At 36.5% G+C, this 23,339-nt stretch overlaps 1 protein-coding gene across 3 annotated transcripts in view; it reads right to left on the reverse strand.

Moving 5' to 3' along the window:
- The window catches only part of LOC128237228 (zinc finger MYND domain-containing protein 11-like), a 68,440-nt gene extending 45,105 nt beyond the window's left edge, over window positions 1–23,335 (reverse strand). For 2 of the 3 annotated variants that reach the window (XR_008261538.1, XM_052952580.1), the window contains exons 1-14: window positions 23,241–23,335; window positions 22,710–22,826; window positions 22,235–22,403; window positions 21,038–21,181; window positions 16,217–16,297; window positions 13,656–13,839; window positions 13,352–13,413; window positions 10,134–10,211; window positions 6,328–6,523; window positions 5,400–5,566; window positions 4,597–4,782; window positions 3,979–4,113; window positions 3,067–3,216; window positions 2,503–2,688 (exon numbers count right to left, since the gene is read on the reverse strand). Coding sequence is in view for 2 of the 3 variants with exons in the window: in XM_052952580.1 (XP_052808540.1) it covers window positions 2,503–2,688; window positions 3,067–3,216; window positions 3,979–4,113; window positions 4,597–4,782; window positions 5,400–5,566; window positions 6,328–6,523; window positions 10,134–10,211; window positions 13,352–13,413; window positions 13,656–13,839; window positions 16,217–16,297; window positions 21,038–21,181; window positions 22,235–22,403; window positions 22,710–22,825 (1,854 nt within the window). In the remaining variant the exon portion in view is untranslated. The remainder of the gene's footprint in view (window positions 1–2,502; window positions 2,689–3,066; window positions 3,217–3,978; window positions 4,114–4,596; window positions 4,783–5,399; window positions 5,567–6,327; window positions 6,524–10,133; window positions 10,212–13,351; window positions 13,414–13,655; window positions 13,840–16,216; window positions 16,298–21,037; window positions 21,182–22,234; window positions 22,404–22,709; window positions 22,827–23,240) is intronic. The other variant, XM_052952588.1, reaches the window with a different exon arrangement.
- Window positions 23,336–23,339: the final 4 nt, after the last annotated feature.

The following is a 23,339-nucleotide window of genomic DNA, read 5'->3' on the forward strand; positions in this document are numbered from 1 at the left end:
AACAAGAGGCCCAAAAGGGCCTATGCTCTACTGGCATGGCTTTTGTGGTCATATCAATCCAGAGCATGTATGTATGGGTAAAAGGCAACAGACATATAGTTTATGTTTTGTGTTTGGGTTACCTGAAAACGTAGCACGTTCAACATCTGAGCCCAGAAAGTATTGTAAGCAGATTAGTTGCATAACCTATTTTAATATGTGCAAAGTAAAGGTCATCTGACAAAAAAAACAATGCTTTCAAAACTGTACTCATAGTAAAATTTTCTGTAGTTTTAAAAGTTAAAAAAAGTTGGTCAAAAGGTCAAAGTCAAGGGCATCCTAGGACAACATTGATCAATTTGAACAAACATTCACAATCAATTGTGCTGAGATGGATGCACGAACACACAAAAAGATTTTCAAACCTTTCCAGATTTATGTTTACCAAACCTGTGAACCCTGGGTGTGGCCAGTAATGACACCAGGTGCATAACTTAAACATTCACAACCAATTTTGTTAAGATGAATGCGCAAACTACAGAACTTAAAGCTAAAAAATGGCCTTTGGGCTTTCAACAAGAACAAGGCAGAGTAATTCACAAAATCAACTGCAGAAGCAAAAAGCAAATTGTCTCTCAAAATCCTAGACTTGCAATTTGTCTCCCTTAACTCTAGACTTGAATTTACATATACATTTAAACTTGGCTAAAAATAGAATTCGCTCATGCAGACCTGGCTAAAAATAGAAAGCATTTCTTTAAAACTTTCATGGCCCATAATCTAGGGATTCATGGGCGGATCTTGCTGGTTTTCGAAAGGAACCAAGCTCTAATGCATATCTAGATACTGTACAAGTTTCATCGAGATATAATCAAAACTGAAGACTGTATCGTGTTCACAACCAATTGTATACACAATAGCATTTTTTTTATACTATCAAGGGCCATAATCTAGGCATGCATGGGCGGATCTGGCTGGTTTTCGAAAGGAACTGAGCTCTAATGGATATCTAGATACTGTACAAGTTTCATCGAGATACAATCAAAACTGAAGACTGTATCGTGTTCACAAGCAATTGTTTACAGACGCACGACCGCACGGATGCACATACTACGTACACATTACCATCGCATAAGCTCTTCTGGCCTTTGGCCAGTAGAGCTAAAAAAAACACCCATACATGACAACCTACATGTACACTGTTATGTCCTTATATTCAGAATTCCCTTGTGAATAAACACTTAGTGTATCTTTCACCTTAGAGGTAGGGACATGGGTCTTGCACAAGACACGTCGTCTTTGTATGTGGAACACATGTAGCAAGTGATTTTAAAATCTGTCCATACAAGGGAAAGTAACAGCCCTGACACGACAACCTATACTCTATGTCCTTATATGAAGCACTCCATTGTGAATAAACACTAAGTGTGACCTTGACCTTTGAGGTAGGGACACGGGTCTTGCACGTGACACGTCATCTTGGTATGTGGTACACATGTGGCAAGTTATTTTAAAATCTGTCCATACAAGAGAAAGTTACAGCCTGGACACGACAACCTATACTCTATGTCCTTATATGCAGCACTCCATTGAGAATAAACACTAAGTGTGACCTTGACCTTTGACATAGGGACACGAGTCTTGCACACCACACGTCGTCTTGGTATGTGGAACACATATGGCAAGTTATTTTAAAATCTGTCCATACAAGGGAAAGTTACATCAATGTTAACTTTAACGAAGTTCTAAACAGTTGAGTCAGCCCAATATTCAACATCTCATATGGAGAACTGGACGGGATGCAACAGCTATTGTTTTTATGTGAGCCATCTAAGCCAGCGTGATCTTTCTGACATGTTTTCCATTTTAAAATAATATGTTAGTGTTTAAAAGTGAATGTCCTGAAAAGTTTCAGAATCATTGACAACATTGAAAATTTGCAATATGAACAACAACACTTAAGCCATAAAAAAACATCTTGACTTTGAATTTTTCTTTGATAAAAAAAGAGCCACATTTAATAATATAAAGAACCACTTTGAGAAAAAATTGTTTCCATGTGAAAAATACAAACAAAAGTTCTGCGCAGCTATTGACAAAGCATGTGTTTTTCAAGAAAGGGGCATAACTCAACTATTTTTAAAGTCAGAGATATGGGCCCGCTATACATTATTATTATTATGCTTATTGTCTCTGGCTACATGTACACCAATTTGGTTTGAATACCTTCTCCAATTTTAAAATTACAACCAAGGTTTGAACCGCTGTCAACATTATTTTGCCGATTGTTCAGAACTTTGTTTAAGTTAACAACGTGATTAACAACATCGTTGTTAACTTTAAAATGTATAGTAGCTGATGATGTTTCCATATATTTAAATAAAACAAGTAGAGCTAAAACTGTTGATTAAAACCTTGAAATGATTTGAAAGTAAACAACAATGACATTAACATGGTTTTAAACTTTAACAAAGCTCTGAACAATCAGACCAATACCTATCAACTTAATGATCAAATACCCACCCATTGTTTTTTCTTGGTCGCAGAGATTGTTTCTTTGTGTTTCTGTGCCAGTTTCTTCATCTCATCTTTGTACTGCTCCTTACATTTCTCCTCTGTCTGTCGGCGAACCTTGTCTAGTTCCGCCTGCAGTTTACTCATTGCACGCGACACAGCCTGCTGTTTGTCTTCCTCAAAATCCTTACGAAGCTAAAAAAAATAAATAGTGTAAATTTATCAAGAATTTAAGGATCGCATTTGTTTGTGCGTTTATGCTGTATAAACACAGGTGTTTATTATTACATACATAATAGGACTGAACTTATCCTAAGTGACTCAAACATAGAGCTATAGTGAACACTTACATTATGGGCAGAACTTACCCAGTAGACTCAAACATCCAGCTATTATGGATAAATACATTATAGAACTGAACTGATCCCAACCCCCTCAAACATACATCTAGCTCAAAAGATGTATACGCATTCTAGTGGAAAATAAACTCTAGTGCTTAAAGTTAAAATCTGCTGAAGTGCATAGAATGCTTGCCATTTAAAAGTCCAGAGATATGTCCAATTTTACACTCACCCTTTCCGAGAGCTCCTCTAATCCTCTGGCCTTCTCCTCGCGGAAGTGTTTCTCCATTCTCTCTTTCTGCTCGACCATCAGACGACTATGTTTGCTGGCACAGTTACACGTCTTTTCTTCCTCATTCTCTAACACAGGGGGCTCGTCAGACTATGGGGAAGAGAAAATGACTTGTAAGATAATATAAAATATTGCACTAGTGTTTCACCATGTGTTCTTTCTGTTTTACCATAAAGTGCCTATAATTGAAGACTCAGTTATTTATGATTTCTGATGGAAAAGTAAAGATACAATTAGCTTTTTTCCTCAAAAACAGCATTTTATCTAATTTCATAACATCAAGCCACACATATATCCCATTCCTTCAAAACATCAACATACTGTCATTATGTGATGCAAAGTACAAAATACAGTTTACAGATAACTATCAATCATGTATTCACAAAGTCAGGAAAAATGAACAACTGAAGTTTCACCCTTCAACTTTTCTACTTCTAAACAATGAATAAATGACCATTATGAAATCACATGTGAGTTTCATGTTGGTTATACATGACCAGGGTTTCTTACAGCTGACTATTGGCAAAATGCAAAATAGCCACCAGTTTGTAATAGTATGAGGGAATCATTCCCAAAGCAGGGTAAAGGGCATAAACCCCTTTTGAAATTGTTTCTAAAGTCATTCATATTAAGTTTGAAGTACTTCCAATTGTTTTCGATTCAAACGATTTTTAAAACTGTATAATGATCGGAAGCTAAGGGCTTTCAATCCTGGTTTCGAGATTAATCCTGACCTTTCGAACCCCTGACTTGACACAAGCAATTCCCATCTCTGCAAAAAGACAAATGATTGTAAATTGTACATATCCGTGGGAATGAACTATGCACAAGGTTGGTGTAAGCCTGGTATACCTTGACCTCGTCAGTTTTACTGGGAGTATCAGTGACACTCTGTGACAACGATGGCGATGACTCCAGGCTGGGTGATGGCGTAGCTGTGTCTATTGTCTGCTCCTCTGTTTGTGTTGATGATACTGTGGTTGTTGCCTGTGAACACAAAGTAATTAGAAGCTGCTTTACAGCTGGTGCAATATCCAATAATTTTAGCGTAGTTTTTGAGCCATGCTTCAAGCAAACTATCTTTTATGAAAGTTAGCATAAGCATAAAGTGCATAAGTGTTATGATTCCTTCAAGTTAATTCACGGTACAAAGGGCGATAACTCTCACCAAGAGTTATAATTCTGGCACTGGGTACAATTTGACATTGTTATCTATTAATAATGCTCAAGGTTTCAATTATTTCTTTGAATCCCCTTGAGTAATGGCCTTGGCTGCCACGGAGTTACAATTCTTGCACAACTTCACATTGCCATCTACATATGCTTCAAGTTTCTGAGTTATGATGTGGACAAAATTCAGTTTATAAGAATAAGAATAATAAGGATACTGACAACAACAATATGTATCCATTGATCAAAGGGAAGACTTAATTTAAGTTATTACTACTTAAAATCTAACAATATGCATACCTTCTTGCTTGTCTGTGATGCAGTGTTGTTGGTGGATAGGCGTGACCGTTTCTTGGGCGGTTTGTGTGGCTCTTTCTTTGCTTCAACTTCTTCTCCATTAAAGGCGAAATCGTCTGTGCTCGCAGCCATTGACTTACTTGGCTGGTACTCCTCAGTGGACGTCACTACGTCATCTGGGACTGATACCTGGAGTAGAGAGGTGTGTATAAAAGTAAAAGCCGGAAATAGGTGGAGGAAAAAGGGCACTATAGACAGTTTCAACTTTAAAGTGTGGCTAATGTAATACTGATCAATTTGATGATCAGTTTCTTCTTACAGGTGAACAATTTATTGTAGCGCACTGTTGAGTGCTACTCACAAATTCCCTCTTTGCAGCTTTTTTAAGGAAACTGTTGAGTGTTTCTCATACATGATAGTCATCTTTTTCCTCTTGGAACACTTGCTGATGGACATAGAAGTTGAGGCAAATGTTGTGTGCTACTCACCTGAACTGTTCTTTTCTACTCAACAGCTTTCTTTTGGCCGCCTACCGAATGTTAAGTGCTACTCTTACATTTCGGGAGGAAAATGTTGAGTGCTTCATACCTCTCTCTCTTGGCAGCTGTATGTAAAGTAAACTTTAATGTGCTATTTTACAAACTGTTGAATGTTGCTCTCCCTTTTCCTCTTCACCCCCTTGCCATATCAGATTTGGAGGAAACATCAGATTTAGACGAAACTGTTCATTTTTACTCACCTGTTTCCTCTTTGCCCCCTTGCTATTTCAGATCTGGATGTGGAGGAATCTGTTCATTTTTACTCACCCGTTTCCTCTTGGCAGCCTTGCTGGTTGAGATGGAGGTGGAGGAAACTGTTGTGTGCTGCTCCTCTTCTTCCTCCTCATCCTCGTTATCCTCCTCCTCAGCCCGCTGCTCCTGCTCCTGAAGCAGCTTCTGGTGAATCTTCAGTTCCTCCATTGACTTGTTGAAACCTGCAGGGGGGAAGCAAACTGTTGTTTTCACCACAATCTTTTCTGGTTTGACCAGTTTATGTTTTTTATTGTGTTTTAAATTTCATTTTATTGTAATATACATGAAGATAATATATATATTTAAAATGTATACAAAAGTCACGAATAAAATAAATCTGGAGACAATATTTGAGTTAACTGTTTTTATTTTGTGTCAATAGTAGAGAAAGGGTGAAAAACGTAGAAGTTAAAAGGAAAGCAATGTAATTTATATTATAAAAAAAGTACTTGCGTTGCTAAAAATAAAAAAAACCTTTACAGTCATCAAGAACTTGGCTTATTAAGTGCTTATTTCCATCAATAATGTAATGTATGCTATTCCTTTTAACCTTTTTACTTGCCAATGGTTTATATTTACGAATACAGAACACACATATAGTTAGACCTATGAAACAACATTCATCTAATAAGACTGAACTAGCCTACTTTCTTACACAAGTGCTTGGTATCAAATCTTTAATGAAAGTTTATAAGATCCAGAATTTGAGCAAGCCTGGAAAGCTATTTACCGGAGCAGGTCTGGTGAAGTGTGCATATTATTTTGACTTTAAAAAGGGCCAAATTTTGAAACAGTTACTGATACCTAAAATTTATCTAAATATCTATATCTCACTAAAAAAAGTCTATAAACCACTTGAAAGCATCAATAAAATAATTGTCTTTCAAAAGATAACAACTTCCAGCAGAATACTGCTTCTAATTCTGTAAGCCACGGGACTAACCTGTTGTTTTCTTGAATGTAACCTTTTTGAGATCTGCATCTATGGGTTTAATCTGATCTTTTGGAATGACGGCTCGCTGATGGGGGTTACCGAAGAACCTGACGTCATAGCGTTCCTCGTTGATATAGTGTATAACCTTAGCCGGCCAGTAGCTGTAGCCCTTCAACTTGGCATAAACCAGCTCATGTGGGGGGTCCTAGAAATGCACATATACATAGTTATCATAGGACAATACAACAACTGTCAATTGATGCAGATTGAGGGTGCTACATAACTGTATTGATTAAATTAACATTCCAGGCTTCTGAAACTGTAATCATAAAAAGGGTGTGTTAAACTGTACAATGGTTACAAATAAAACCACACAGGACTAAGCTTAAGTATTGTTTGATTTCTTTCATCTTGTAATTGTATCCTATAACTAGTGTTACTAGGTATCTGATATGTATACAGCTGCACTAACAAGATTTTGCTATTTTGCTTGCCACGCGAAAGTGTGTCAGCCTGCTGAGCAAGGGGTTGCAGGTTCTATCCCTGCCAGGGGCACATAGCAATTTGAGCAATCTGTTACATTTGGCACCCAGCATAAACTAGAGATTGCTTTTTTGAAAAAGCGCTTGTCTCCCCTATTGTGTAGTCGTATCTGAGAAAAAATAAATGATGGACATGAAATTTGTAATTTTGGACTGTAGATGAACCAACAGTGAAGTTTGATTCATTCACCCGTATAAAATAGTGAATATCTACTGCGACCTTGACCTTTAACCTAATAATCTCAAAATCAATAGGGGTCATCTACTAGTCATGATCAACAAGCATACCAAGTATGAAGTTCCTGGGTGCAACATTCTTTATTTATTGAGCGGAAACCATTTCTTCACCTCAAGGTCACGGTGACCTTTACCTTCAGGCCTTCCAGCAGCCACTAACAAAAAAGTAAGAGGTTTTCTGACAGAAAAGAAGGAACATTTTTTCCAAAAGTAGGAAAAGTAGGAATATTTTTGGTTAAATATGTAATTATTAATAGCTATTAACTTACCTGGAGGAGATGTTTTTAATGCAAAATCATACCATTCTATATGCCACATTGAATATTTTAGTGATTGATGCTTGGTCGGTTTCTGTTGCTGAACTGTGTGGGTGAAAAGATGATGGAAAAGATGATGCATGTCAAAGTGGAACATGTTGCCACACCTTTCAACAACAGAAACCAGCCAGTTTGACATTTTTTGTTCATTTCTGAAAATAAAACTAGCACAAAGATCAAACTTTAATATTTTTGCGGACTTTATTTTCAAAAAAGTAGGAGTGTTTTAGAAAAAAGTAGGAAAAAGAAGGAAGCTCAGCAGGGATCTCACTAGGCTGGAATTTTTGGGAGAAGTGACTTCTCCCTTCAGTCAATTTAGGGAGAAGTGGGGAGACTTTAGGGAGAAGTGATACTTTTCGTAACACCTGATACAAAAACTATGCCATACCACACACCTAAGTTTACATTCACATTCAAATTAATTGCTATAACTATATAAAATGTTCACAAATAATGTATCACAAGACAGCTAAGGATTTGAAACAATCAAAATGACCTTATAAATGAACTGTCAATATAGTAGGGGGACGAATCTTATTTTGGTACGTTCTGGATGGGTACGAATGTCACATTCAGCTATGCTGTTATATGCTTGTCTCTGGCTAAATAATTTTCAATATGCTGACATTTAAGAACCAAATGACATTTAAATCACTGTTCTTGATGAAATTTTAACCAATACATAATGGGAGGTTGAAAAATATAACTCGGAAAAATGTTCTGACAAAATGGCGATCTGGCCGATTTTTTAAAGTCATCAACAGGAGAAAAATACTGTAAGTAAACACTACATAAATCAAAAAAAGAAGATATTTTTGTGTTTACAAATCATTTTTTATCATGAACAGTTCACTTAAACCAATCAAATATTTGTTGATATGTCATGTTATTGATTTTCTTAGCGCCACCTTGCCGATGGCCCGAGATGGTTATGACCGTCTGCTTCAAAAGCAACAATGTTTAAAATGTCTTGCATTGTTTGTTCAATACATATATCAATTACTTTTTAACTTCTTTAATGCTTAACAAGATTTTTCATAATTATGTCGCCTTTTCAATTTGATTAAAACAAACTTATTTCATTTGATCAGGGACTTCTCAATGTACATTCTGATTGGTTGACCATCAATAGCTTCGCCTACTGGCGATGTTTTGGTAATTGGATGACACGGCCAAATTATCGGATTAGGAGATTACCTAATTTTATGAATGGCTAATTGCGGTGTTTTGACTAATGTGACAGTGGCCAAAGACTGCTGATTGACAGATTTACAATGTGCTATTTTTTACGGCGAAGTCAATGTCGCTTTGATGATACAAATGGGCGAAGTCTGGGAATTTAAGGCGACCACTTCGCCCAAGTCGCCCCCTCGCGAGAGCCCTGAGCTGTTAAAAAAGTAGGAACGCTGGAAGGCCTGTACCTTTGACCTATCTCAAAATCAATAGGGCTCATCTACTAGTCTTGACCAACTAGCATACCAAGTATGAAGTTCCTGGGTGCAAGCATTCTTTAGTTATTGAGCAGAAACAATTTCTTCACCTCAAGGTCACGGTGACCTTGACCTTTGACCTATTGATTTCAAAATCAAAAGGAGTCATGTACTGGTCATGACCAACTAGCATACCAAGTATAAACATCCTGGGTACAAGCATTCTTTAATTATTGAGCAGAAACCATTTTTGAGCTTAAGGTCACCGCCAACATATCGTTTTTTACCTGAAGGTAACCTTGACCTTTGACCTTTTGATCTCAAAATCAATAGGGGTCATCTTCTAGTCATGAACAACTAGCATACCAAGTATGAAGTTCCTGGACCCAAAGGATCTTTAGTTTTTGAGCGGAAACCGTTTCTTCACCTCAAGGTCATGGCGACCTTGACCTTTGACCTAGTGATCTCAAAATCAATAAGGGTCATCTACAAGTCATGACCAACTAGCATACCAAGTATGAAGTTCCTGTGTGCGAGCATTCTTTAGTTATTGAGCGGAAACAAAGTTTGACGTACAGACTGACGGACGGACTGATGGACAGGGCAAAAACAATATGTCTACCCATGAATGGGGGAGACATAATAACTCTGGTTGCACAATAATCCTCAAGGTAAGTGCAAGTTAATCTTAGTCTACTAAATTGCAGGACAATTCCAAGTGTGAACGAGCACTTACACTCTCTTTTTATTTAGCTTGTAATTATAGAGATGCAGTAGTATTTCTGCCTACAGAGCAAGGGGTCATAGGTTCCATCACTGCCAGATACGCATAGCAATTTTTGCAGTCAGTTACATATAATTTTATTGTTACATGTGACCTATTCTCTTTAGCCATACATTAGCTCATTTAATTAAGTTATGATTGAAAGAGCACAGTGTTTTGCGAAAGCACACATTATTTAGCATAACAGAAGATGGGCCTTGCCATGTAGTAACAGTTCTGACATACCAAATGTCATCTGGTTTCATTAACAAACAATATCTATACACAGGACCAATAATAATCTAACCTACAGTCAAACCTCATTGGCTCGAAATCGCTTGGCTCGAATCCTTCGTTGGCTCGACTAAATGAAAAGGACCCAATTCTTTTTACTGAAGGTAAGCGTTCCTGCTGCTTAAATTATCGAGGCTCCGTATTTTTTCATTGGACCCTGGGAGTTTGAGCCAGCGAGGTATGACTGTTTATACACAATGACAACATTAAACATTGAGGGAAGACTACTTACACAAGGTTGGGCAAACCAGTGCCTGGGTTTAGCATTCGACATGTAGTAGCAGTTCTGACATTGGGCCATCTCATCTATCTGGTAAAGTAAAAGCAAAACATTGAAAATGACAGAAAGCTGATCATCACATTATATTAAAGCTGCACTCTCACAGATTTACCGTTTTGACAACTTTTACATTTTTTGTTTTGGAATAAGCAAAATTTTGCGTAAATATCTGCAAACCACTGATATAAGACTGCTGACAAAAGATCAGATCGCGGATTTCCATATTTCTGTTCGAAAATTAATGTTTTATGGCTTAAACCATTACTAACGGTATAAGAAAAATGCATAAAATAATGCAATTTTTGAACTTAAATATAAAAATCTGCAATCTATTTTTTTTGTCAGCAGTCTTATATAACTCGTTTCCATGGCTTTTTGCAAAAATTGGCTCGTTCCAAGACAAAAAATAAAAAAGTTGTTAAAACGTCCAATCTGTAAGAGTGTAGCTTTAACATTCAACATGTGAAACAAATCATTAAAGTGCCACATCCTTTCAAGCTTACAGATGCTATCAAAATTAGACTTTTGGATGAACAAGCCAAAATTCTTTCACTATTGCTTGGCATAAAAAATTGAACATGACCTGCATTATTTAAGAAATGAATCGCAGGATTGATTTCATTATCGGGGTATGAACGCAATTGTGACTCCACTGACTCCATGTGTACCTCGACCAGCCCGATTGCGTTTATATCCCCGATAATGACAACAATCCTGCAATTCATTACTTATATTTACACCAATAGTTCATTGATTCATTCAAGAATTGATAAAAAAAAATACTTCATTTCAATTAAGAAAACCTTACAGTAATCCTTTCTCACCCTTTCTGTAAATAGAATGACCTGTCTTTAACCAGACACATTTTATGAAATGGCGTCACAATAATGCGGAAAAAGATCAGCCACTTAACTTTTAAACATAAAATTGAAACACTAATGACAACACTGTTTTTATTTTATCATGAATTAACACTTTCTAAACTGTTGATGTTGACCTTCTGACACAATACAAACAATAAAAAGATCAACAATTTTCATGAATATTATTATGGGATGATTTGCGATCCGAACATATACGAAGATCTTGCATTTATCAGATGATAACTGCAATTGCCAAAAGGCAGTTCATTTAAGGAAGAGAAGTTTAGGTGTAAATATTAATCCCTAATTTGAGGTAGCCTGGAAAGCATTTTATCCATGCAGGGGTGTGTTAATTTTGACCACTGAAAAAAAAAGTAATGGAAAGACATTGTTCGCTAACAATGAAGAATTCAACTAGTGGCTAAGGTTTTTTTTCTGACAAATAGGGGACTAAATTTGCCCCTTTTTCCATGATAAAATTGTCTTCTATGGAAAAATTGGTGTGTTCTTAAAGAAACAATCTTATCACTTTCTTTCATCTTTTCTGTCTATTTTTTTTTTTATAGAATTCTTGTCCATTTCTAGGCAAAAAATGTTATTCCCAAATTAAATCGAAATAGAAAAAAATCCAGACGGAAAGGCCAGGTCCTATTCCCAAAATGGTGGGAAAGCTCCCAAATATCAACTTGTTAGTATGTTTAACATATTTCTACATGTTTGAGTTAATTGTTTTAGTGGAATCACCTATGCATTCACAAATGTACCACTTTCAACTGATTTAACCATGCTGTGACATAATGGGCTTGACCAGGCTGCGACATACATGGTTTGACCATGTTGCGACATACATGGTTTGACAATGCTGCGACAAACAGGGTTTGACCATACAGTGCCATTGACGGTATGACCATGCTGCAACATTCATGGTTTGCCCATGCTGCGACATACATGGTTTGACCATGCTGCAACATACATGGTTTGAATGTGCTACAACATACATGGTTTGACCATGCTGTGAAATACATGGTTTGACCATGCTGTGACATACATGGTTTGACCATGATACAACATACATGGCTTGGCCGTGCTGCGACATACATGGTTTGACCATGCTGTGACATACATGGTTTGACCATGATACAACATACATGGCTTGGCCGTGCTGCGACATACATGGTTTGACCATGCTGCGACATACATGGTTTGACCATGCTACAACATTCATGGTTTGACTGTGCTGCAACATACATGATTTCACTGTGTTACAACATAGTTACATGGTTTGACCATGCTGTGACATACATGGTTTGACCATGATACAACAAACATGGCTTGGCCGTGCTGCGACATACATGGTTTGACCATGCAGCAACATACATGGTTTGACAATGCTGCGACATACATGGTTTGACTGTGCTGCAACATACATGGTTTGAAAATGCTGCGACAAACAGGGTTTGACTGTGCTGCAACATACATGGTTTGACAATGTTGTGACATACATGATTTGACTGTGCTGCAACATACATGGTTTGACAATGCTGCGACATACATGGTTTGACTGTGCTGCAACATACATGGTTTGACTGTGCAGCAACATACATGGTTTGACAATGCTGCGACATACATGGTTTGAACATGCTGCGACATACATGGTTTGACCATACTGCACCATTGATGGTTTGACCATGCTGCAACATTTGTGGTTTGACCATGCTGCGACATACATGGTTTGACCATGCTGCAACATACATGGTTTGAATGTGCTACAACATACATGGTTTGACCATGCTGTGAAATACATGGTTTGACCATGTTACAACATACATGGTTTGACCATGCTGCGACATACATGGTTTGACCATGCTGCAACATACATGGTTTGAATGTGCTACAACATACATGGTTTGACCATGCTGTGACATACATGGTTTGACCATGTTACAACATACATGGCTTGACCATGCTGTGACATACATGTTTTGACCATGCTGCAACATTCATGGTTTGACCATGCTGCAACATACATGGTTTAACCATGCAGCAAAATACATGGTTTAACTGTGCTGCAACATACATGGTTAAACCATGCAGCAAAATACATGGTTTAACTGTGCTGCGACATACATAGTTTGATCAAGCTGCATCATACATAGTTTGACCATGCTACGACATACATGGTTTGACAATGCTACGACATACATGGTTTGACCATGCTATGACATACATGGTTTGACCATGCTACGACATACATGGTTTGACCATGCTACGACATACATGTATCACTCACTGAATCATTCTACTCACATCATACTTGCAGTCCCTGATCATGATCTTGGCCAGCTCTGTCATGCCACCTGCAACCTCATCTGCAACAGTAAAACAAATTGGTGATAGAAACACATGTTGTTTAAAGGCCTGTTTCAATTAAGATCTTAGTTGTAACTGAAATATTCAAAGTGGAATACTTTCATTAATTTGCTACATATTTGAGTATAGAAATGTGTACTGTTTATACATAAACATCATGAACGATCTAAGAAATTATAAATTTCATGAACATTTACCACTATATATGAAAACCAAGCTATACCGATGTGACAGGACTCACCTCCATATATAAGAACCATGCTGTGTAGTACGTTGTGGGCATCAGCTAGAAACTCTTCTATACACTTGTACTTGTGGGCCATTACTTTTTGTTCCATCTTGTTAAGGTCCATAGACTTGTACACAAACAAAGGCAGGTATTTCTTCTCCTCTTCCCGATGACCAATACGATGTAGCTCTCGCGTCTATAAAAACAAAAACATGTTTATGCTATAACAGTGTAATAGGTTTATGACTAGAAATGTGTCCATAGGACACGGATGCCCCCACTTCGATTTTTTGTCACAGAAAATAAGCCATAATGATTATTCAGGATAATCTCAAGTCTTTTTTTGCAAATAAAGGGCCGTAACTCCTAAATGACAAAAGCGATTTCCATGGCTATCGAACTTGATCAAGATATTATGGTCACAATCATGTATGTAAAGTTTGGTGAGGATTGGACACATACTTTTCAAGAATTAGATTGGAAACATATATTTTTGAAGTATTTTTGGCAAAAAAGGGCCGTAACTCCTAAATGACTAAAGCGATTTCCATGACTATCGAACTTGATCAAGATATTATGGTCACAAACATGTGTTTAAAAGTTTGGTGAGGATTGGACAAACAGTTTTCAAGAATTAGATCGGAAACAATCTTCGGGACGTACGTACGTACAGACAGACAGACGTACGTACGGACAAGGGCAACCCTATATGCCGCCACTTTGTGGGGGCATAAAAAGAACAAGAGGGCCAAATGGCCCTGAATTGCTCACCTGTCATATATTGCACATTGGTTTGATAAGAAATCTGGATGGTTCAAAGTATTTAAGGTTTTTTAGAAGTCTGGAATAAGCTAGGACTTATGGAGTATATCAAGTAAGAGGATGATATGTTGAACAGTGATGATAACATGGAGTCTGGTGAATGAACAACAAGAATTAGTTTAATTGCTTTTATTAATGAATTCAGGTTCGGAGAAGATTTTTGAAGTTTTCACTATAACACATATAGAGAAAAACCATCAGCCCCGGGTGGCCAATTTTGACCCCAGGGCCATAATTTGAACAAACTTTGTAGAGGTCCACTAGACGATGAATCATGCCAAATATCTAAGCTCTAAGCCATGTAAGTTCAGAGGAGATGATTTTTGAAGTTTTCACTATAAACATATAGAGAAAACCCATGACCCCCAGGGGGCGGGGCCAATTTTGACCCCAAGGCCATAATTTGAACAATCTTTGTAGAGGTCCACTAGACGATGAACCATTCCAAATATCTAAGCTCTAGTCCAAGTAAGTTCAGAGGAGAAGATTTTTGAAGTTTTAACTATAAACATATAGAGAATACCCTAACCCCCCGGGGCGGGGCCACTTTTGACCCCAAGGCCATAATTTGAACAATCTTTGTAGAGGTCCACTAGACGATGAATCATGCCAAATATCTAAGCTCTAAGCAACGTAAGTTCAGAGGATATTTTTGATTTTTTTTACTATAAACATATAGAGAAAACCCATGACCCCCCGGGGGCGGGGCCAATTTTGACCCCAGGGCCATAATTTGAACAATCTTTGTAGAGGTCCACTAGACAATGAATCATGCCAAATATCTAAGCTCTAGTCCAAGTAAGTTCAGAGGAGAAGATTTTTGAAGTTTTAACTATAAACATATAGAAAATACACATGACCCCCCGGGGCGGGGCCAATTTTGACCCCAGGGCCATAATTTGAACAAACTTTGTAGAGGTCCACTAGACGATGAATCATGCCAAATATCTAAGCTCTAGGCCAAGTAAGTCCAGAGGAGAAGATTTTGACCCAAGGGCCATAATTTGAACAATCTTGGTAGATGACCATTTGGTGATCCTACCTACCAAATATCAACGGCCTAAGCCTTGTGGTTTGGGAGAAGAAGATTTTTAAAGTTTTTCCTTTTGGTTGCTTATTATTATTATATAATTATTTCTCGCTTCAAATGGCACCATAAAATAGTTTTCACGCTCCATTCAAGAAATAATGCCTCACTCTCCTCAGAACTATTTAAAGACCGATTTGACAATTAACATAATCTGAATCACTGCGCGCATATCCATGACAACCACGAATTACCACATATTAATACACATTTTTTTCACTACGCACAAAAGACTTCCACCAAAAAATACATTTTTACTTAATTTTGTTACGCTGAGGTGGGAGAAAAAGCATCTACCATAGCCGCTCGTGTAAAATAGGTTCATCCTAACTCTTACGCAGGGTGTTTTGCGGAAACGTGTCATGATGCACCTATCTTACACTCTCAGCCATGGAAGATACTTATAACCTAACACACCAGACATATTAAAGGTGAAGCCTTTTTACAAACAAGACAAATTTCAATGCCTTCAACTAACATGTAGGACAGATTTTTTCATCTAACATGCAGTCATATTTTCACCTGACAGACAAGACATATTTTCAGCTAACACACAGGAGTGAAGACATATTTTCACCTTTAGCACAGACAAGACAAAATCTTCACCTAGCAGACAAGACATACTTTACCTAAAAGGCAAGACATATTTTCATCTAACACTTACCTTTTCCTTCAGTCTTACAATGGTGTAGCTGAGAAGTGTGTTCAGAAGTTTTCTCTTTGTTTTCTTCTTCTTCCTTGCTGACTGGAAACACAATAGATTGAAATGTAACTTTAGGAAATACCCTGTATGCATTAATGCTCCGGTCAAGGTTTTGCCCCACAGAGGATTCAGACAAACAGCATATTTTTTTCTGTAATTACCAATCCATAGTAGAGATTTATTCCATAAGCCCTGCTGTCAGGGACGTTTTTAGCATCGAAAATCATCTCAGTTGATTTACTGCAAAGTATAGTCCCCGTGAAGCATTCTCAAAGTCCTGCCTGTCAGAAACTACCCAATTTCTAAAGTACCCTATATGCCACACTGCCCCCACCCCACTCCCCCTAGGGTGGGGCAAAACACCTGTAGGTGCATTATCAGTTAATACAAGTCATATACTTTATTAGTGCTAATAGGTTAAGGACTTTAACTATTATGGAATTAGTAAACACATGTACATAGGATTCGCATGATTCAGAAAACATTCATTCAACGCTCAGGCATGTATCAAAAAAAACATGCTGAAGGTGGTTATTATAAATATTAACATAACCAGGCTTTTAGACTACTAGAAAAAGTTGTTTGATTTAAATTGTCTGCAGCATTAAATAAATGAAAGACTATTGGTAAGCATGCTGTAGTAAAGTAACTGTCATCAAGAAAGTATATCAAGAGACATACTATTAGGGGCAGACGTACAGTTAAAGCTGCGCTCTCACAGACTGACCATTTTAAAAGCTTTTATTTATTTTTTAGAATGAGACATTTTTTGTCTAATGTCTGAGAACCAGTGAAATAATACAGCTGACAAAAGATCAGATCACAGTTTTTTATATTTAGGTTTTAAAATTGATGTTTTATGCCGAAAAAAATCATTATTCTTACAGCCTTAATAACGTTTTTAGCCACAAAACTTCAATTTTCAATTTGCAAATGTAAAAATTAAAAACAGTGATCTGATAGTTTTTCACTAGTCTTATATCACTGGTTTCCAGATATTTATGCAAAGATTGGTTCATTCCAAGACATAAGAATAAAAAAGTTGTCGAAACAGTCAATCTGTGAAAGTGCAGCTTTAAATGATGATGTATTTTTTTTTATTGAAAATGTCTGTAATCTGGTTTTTCAGACGTGGAAAATAATAGTGTGCAAAAACAGCCCCAATTACAAATAATCAACATTCATTAATATCATGAAAATACATGAACAAGAATATAAATGACATAAAAAAGAAGTTGAAAAAACAAACATAGAAAGAAACATTTATGCTATATTTATGCTACACAAACAACTTGAAAACATCATGCAGACAAATAAACATCATTAATTCCAAACATGTCTTATAATCTCGCAAGACAATAAAGTGGTGAAAGATTTCAATTCTTTGCCATATTCTGCCAATGTTATAAATAGCAGAGGTCGCAATTAGCACAAGCTGGCAGTCTGAGTTTCAGACAAAGAAATATTAGATAACTGAACTTTTTAATATAACCGATTTTGACAAAAGATTGTGCTTGATTTATAGAACAGATTATTTTTAATAAATACAGCAATTTTTCCTGTCTTTCCTCCTATTATAGCATGTTGACACTAAAGTTTTGCTTTCCTGAGAATAAGTCTCTGCTAGGTTAAGGTTTTATGTAGCAGGACTTGTGTTAAAGCTGCACTCTCGAAGATTAACAGTTTTTACAACTTTTTATATATTTTTTGTCTTAGAATGAGAAATTTTTGCGTAAATATCTGCAAACCAGTGATATAAGACCGCTGACAAAAGATCAGATCGCAGATTCTCATATTTTTGTTCGAAAATTGTTTCATAGCAAGAAGGGTTACTAGCGGTTTAAGAAAAATGCATAAAACATCAATTTTTGAACTTAATTATAAAAATATGCGACCTAATCTTTTGTCAGCAGTCTTATATGACTGGTTTACATGCATTCCGCATAAATTGGCTCGTTCCAAGACAAAGATAAAAAAAGTTGTCAAGACATTCAATCTGTGAGAGTGCAGCTCACCAAGCACAATTGTAAGGGAATTCAAGCTTGTTCATCCAAAAGTCTATTCCCCATGACTGCAATAGCTTGAGATCGACATTTTGAAGGCAGCAGAAGTAACAGAAAATGAAATGAAAACCAAATAAACAAGAATAAACATATAGTTTACCTTTATCCCCTGGGTAAAATGAAATTACATGCAAAATCAATGCATTGAAATACTTGTTGTGAGTAACCACTTTTTCACATCTTTTAAGTTTGATTTTGATAATTTTCTGAAATTTACCTTTCTAAAAAAATCTAGTCCTGTAAACACAAGTTTGCTAGAGTCAGGCTTTAATGACACATGTAAAATTGACTAAATATATTTCTTTTTTTAAGATTTTTTAAAGTTTTCAACTTTAGATCTTCACTAAGCTGCTATGTGTTGTTTAAAAATTATGAAATGATTATTTACCGATCTTTACTTAATATCAATCGATGTAAAATTGAAAAAAAAGCAGTATCCCCTTGTAATAAACAAGATTGCATTAACTTACATTTTCCATTTTATGTCTTTTATCATGCTAAAATACATGAATTTTCTGGTGAAAAAATATACACTTGGGCAAAATGAAATCTCAGTGTGATTAAACTAAAAAAAATCCATAAAAGATAGCAATATTTCACCGAGCTGCATGTCTGAACTGTAAAATTTTCATTCAGAACTTCACACTTATATGAGTATTCTATCAGTTGAAAAGCCAACTGAGGCCTTTTTAGGCGAGGTGCAGGATTAACAGTTTTATTGAATGTGTTCCGCAAATTCTCAACTACAATGTTAGCTGTTATTTGATGTTACTACAATTTGAAACTCATTAATGGTTGAAAGGAAGCTTTATAAATTATGTTATAACTACACAGATACAGTTTAAGCAATACAAACATATATATAGGGGTTTAGCCAGGTTTTAAAAAGGGCAGGGTGCTGCACAAGAGGGACATGGTGCTTAGGCAGAAGAGGGTACATCGTATTCGGCAAATCAGATAAGAGACTCTGTAGAAAACATTGCAGTCTATCTTAACTGGATGTTATTCGCTTTTTAAAACAATGTGTTATAATTTGTTTATGCCGTATTTATGTTGTATTTATGCGTTTGTACATACTTTAATAAGTTTGACTATTGTTAAGAAGATCATAAGCTGTATGTGTTTGTATCTAAACTAATGTTTTGTTCTAAAATAAGAGGTAGGGACATGGGTCTTGCACGCGACACGTCGTCTTGGTATGCCGAACACATGCGGCAAGTTATTTTAAAATCTGTCCATACAAGGGAGTTACAGCCCGGACACAACAACCTATACTCTATGTCCTTATATGCAGCATTCCATTGTGAATAAACACTAAGTGTGACCTTGACCTAAGAGGTAGGGACACGGGTCTTGCACACGACACGTCGTCTTGGTATGCCGAACACATGTGGCAAGTTATTTTAAAATCTGTTCATACAAGGGAAAGTTACAGCCTGGACACGGCAACCTATACTCTATGTCCTTATATGCAGCATTCCATTGTGAATAAACACTTAGTGTGACCTTGCCCTAAGAGGTAGGGACACAGGTCTTGCACACGACACGTCGTCTTGGTATGCCGAACACATGTGGCAAGTTATTTTAAATCTGTCCATACAAGGGAAAGTTACAGCCTGGACAGGACAACCTATACTCTATGTCCTTATATGCAGCATTCCATTGTGAATAAACACTAAGTATGACCTTGACCTTAGAGGTAGGGACACGGGCCTTTCACGCGACACGTTGTCTTGGTATGCCGAACACATGTGGCAAGTTATTTTAAAATCTGTCCATACAAGGGAAAGTTACAGCCCGGACACGAGTTATTGAGCCGGACGCACGGACGGACGGACAGTGCGATTTTAATATGCCCACCTTCGGGGGCATAAAAAATAGTTCTGTATTAGGCTGTGAAGACTTTACTTGGAACAATATGAATTTGTAAAGCATATAAGAATTGTGTTTAATTGAAGTATTATTCAAAGGTTTCAACTGCAAGATATGTAAAGTGTGTATGTATTTATAATCATACTACAAGTTGAAAAGGAAAAAAAACACTATTTCATTATCTCATGTCTTCAATTTTATCTTAATATGGCTGAAGGTTGCACCTGCTGGTCTCCATTAGGACAAGTCAAGTCAATATTTGTTTGTTGTCGGATTCCATAAATAATATTTGAAACATAAGCTATGAATAGCTTTTTACCGACATGACACGAGTATGCTATGAAAAAGGGACAGACTGCAGCACCCTTCTATACTACATAAGCTGAAACCCTACATGATATATGAGTCAATACATATTTAGCACAACAGGGTTCATACAACCAACTGGAAAAATAATCAAGGATGTTTATTTCATTTTGCAGGGAAAAAGGGCTATTTCCGAAAATTTCAAGCACCTTTCGAGCAGTTTGCTTGAGGATAAATAAAAATTAAAGTACCCCCTGGTATTTTTAAGGAGTTTTTTAGCATGTAAAAGTTCAAGTAGTTTTAAGGAGTTTTTTTAACAAATTTAGTCCAGCAGTCTAAAATTCAAGTACTTTTCAAGTGTGTGCAAACCCTGCACTAAACTATTTTATTGTAGGGGGAATATATCCAATCACTATATGATAATTATTACAATTATAATCATACAATATTAATATAACTGCAATATCTGGAAATCCATGACTAATAAAGTTAATACTAAGCATTAAAGATGGCAGGGTCTATGTCCCTAAAATGTTCATACCTTGCACACAGCACAAATGTAGGCAATATCATTGGTGTCTTCATCTTGACAGTCAGCATGGAACACTCGCCAACAGTCGGCACATGCGAACATCTCCCCTGGACCGTGGCACTCAAAACAGTACCAGTCATGGCCATCGTCATCCTGTCAGGTGTAGCAATTTACAGATAATTCATGAACAGTAAGCTACATATTTTGCAATGCACCTATTTTGAACGATAATTGTCTTATTCAAACTCAAAGAAAACCATTTAATGTCTGATTTTTAATACCGTACAAACAGATAATGCTTCCAAACATGTTTGTTTAAAAATCGACTCCATTTGCTATAGATAATCGAATCGAATCGAACCAAGCATTTCGATTTACTATCGGACAATAATCGAAAGTTCATAATATCAGTTAAGAATACATTCTTTATACATAGTACCATCATGATCATTTAAATGGTTTAACCTGGAACCAGTGTGTGTGATGCTATAGTCATGCTTTTTGCATCAGTTAGTTAAATCCTTAACCTTTTTCTGTATTTAATAACTTAATGAAAAAAACAAAAACACATCACATACTTAATAATTGCTTTTATATATTGAACATTTCATTAGAATATCTTAATTTCATAAAACTTTCACTAAAAAGTAAATAATTTAATGACAAACGATACCAAAAAAGGTTTCAATAACAGAATGCATTGAGCCGGGATCCCCGGAATTTGCAGGAAAGGCCGGACCCACTACGCCATAGAGACAGGTTATTGAAGAAGGTTTTATGAAGTATAAACACACTTCAAAACAATTTGTAATTTTGGGAGAGTTTGTAAGTTTTTAAGCAAAAGTGTTTGCATTCGATGCATTTGTGTAAGCGAGTGACCTCCCTTGTTAAAATAAACTCAATGAGAATTTACCAGAAAGAAAAATTGACATGTTCACGACTTTTACCACAAAGCAAAAAAATACGTAGTTACAGGAAGTAACATGAGCGACATTGATTTTGGACAACCACTATCGATTGTCGCCGAGATAGCATTGTCAGCGACAATTTATCGATTGTACTCGATAATCGTTTCATAACTACCAAGTGGAATAATTATAAATTTAAGCATCAAAGTTCTGTAAAAACAGCATCTACATAAGAGCCAAGTGCAATTTCTCTTTCATGATAAAAGCAGGGTTACAACCAACAGCTTTTTCAGCTCACCGGTTCTATTTCCCCTGGCTCAGGAGCCCTGAAGCCCTCATACTCTATTCCTGTCTTGGACCCCTTGAATCCGACACCCGTGTATGAGAGGATGAGATTGTCCAACACCGCATTGTGCAACTGTCGCTCTGTCTCTGTGCTAGACACTTCATACTCCCTCTCCATGTACCTGCATATTTGGATGTCAGATATCATTAATTCAGTATTAATTAAGTACACAGTGGCATAAAAAGTTTGCTGCCACCTTTTTGTTTTCAAACCCTTATTTTCCAGTATTCATGTACTTGAATAATAAGTTGTCATTCTTTTTTCATAAAAGACAATTAAAATTTTGCAGCAATAAACTGGCACTCTTGCATTTAACCAGCCTTGCTATGTTGAGTAACAAATTCTTAAGCAAATATCAAATTTTAAATGTTCAATTTTAAGTAATTCTTAAAGTGACTGATAGTGTGAATTTCCCATACTGCAATACCTAGAGAGTCGATCAAGATTTGTAAGTTGTTTCTGTGAGCGTATGTAGGCGATTCCCTCCAGCAGCTGCTGAACGCGCCGAACATTGGCCTGCCTTCGCTTCACCGGCTGCACCATTCTGAGAACATATATATTTAATTAATATTGCACTTAAGGACTGAATAGCTAAACTGAAACTGTATTATAGCACAATATTTAAATAATTTATATTTCTTTTTTTTATTTAACCCACATGTTTATTATTCATCTATCACATTCATGTGTCTGGTGATTCTGCCAATTCATATAAATACACCGTTGCCAGATTCTACCAACAGTTACAGAGTGTAAAAATCTGACAATCATCGAATTTTTGTTGTAAAATCTTCAAAACGGAAGTCACAATTTAGCACAGTTGAAAATCGGTCACAATTTTATCATGATCTTGTGTTAACGTGGCAATAGCTATGTAAATTAACATACAGCCATATAAAGCAGCATGTTATGTTCTTGTTTAATGAAAAAATGCCGGTTTAGATGCAATACATATTACCTCAGAATTTGTGAAAATGCAGCAAAATTCTCACAAAAATGATTTTCGTTAGATGTGTATAGTGTAAAACGTTTTACTCATAAATTGGTGACGTCACAG

Source organism: Mya arenaria, chromosome 1 (genome assembly GCF_026914265.1).
Source record: "Mya arenaria isolate MELC-2E11 chromosome 1, ASM2691426v1".
Classification (NCBI taxonomy): Eukaryota; Metazoa; Mollusca; class Bivalvia; order Myida; family Myidae; genus Mya; species Mya arenaria.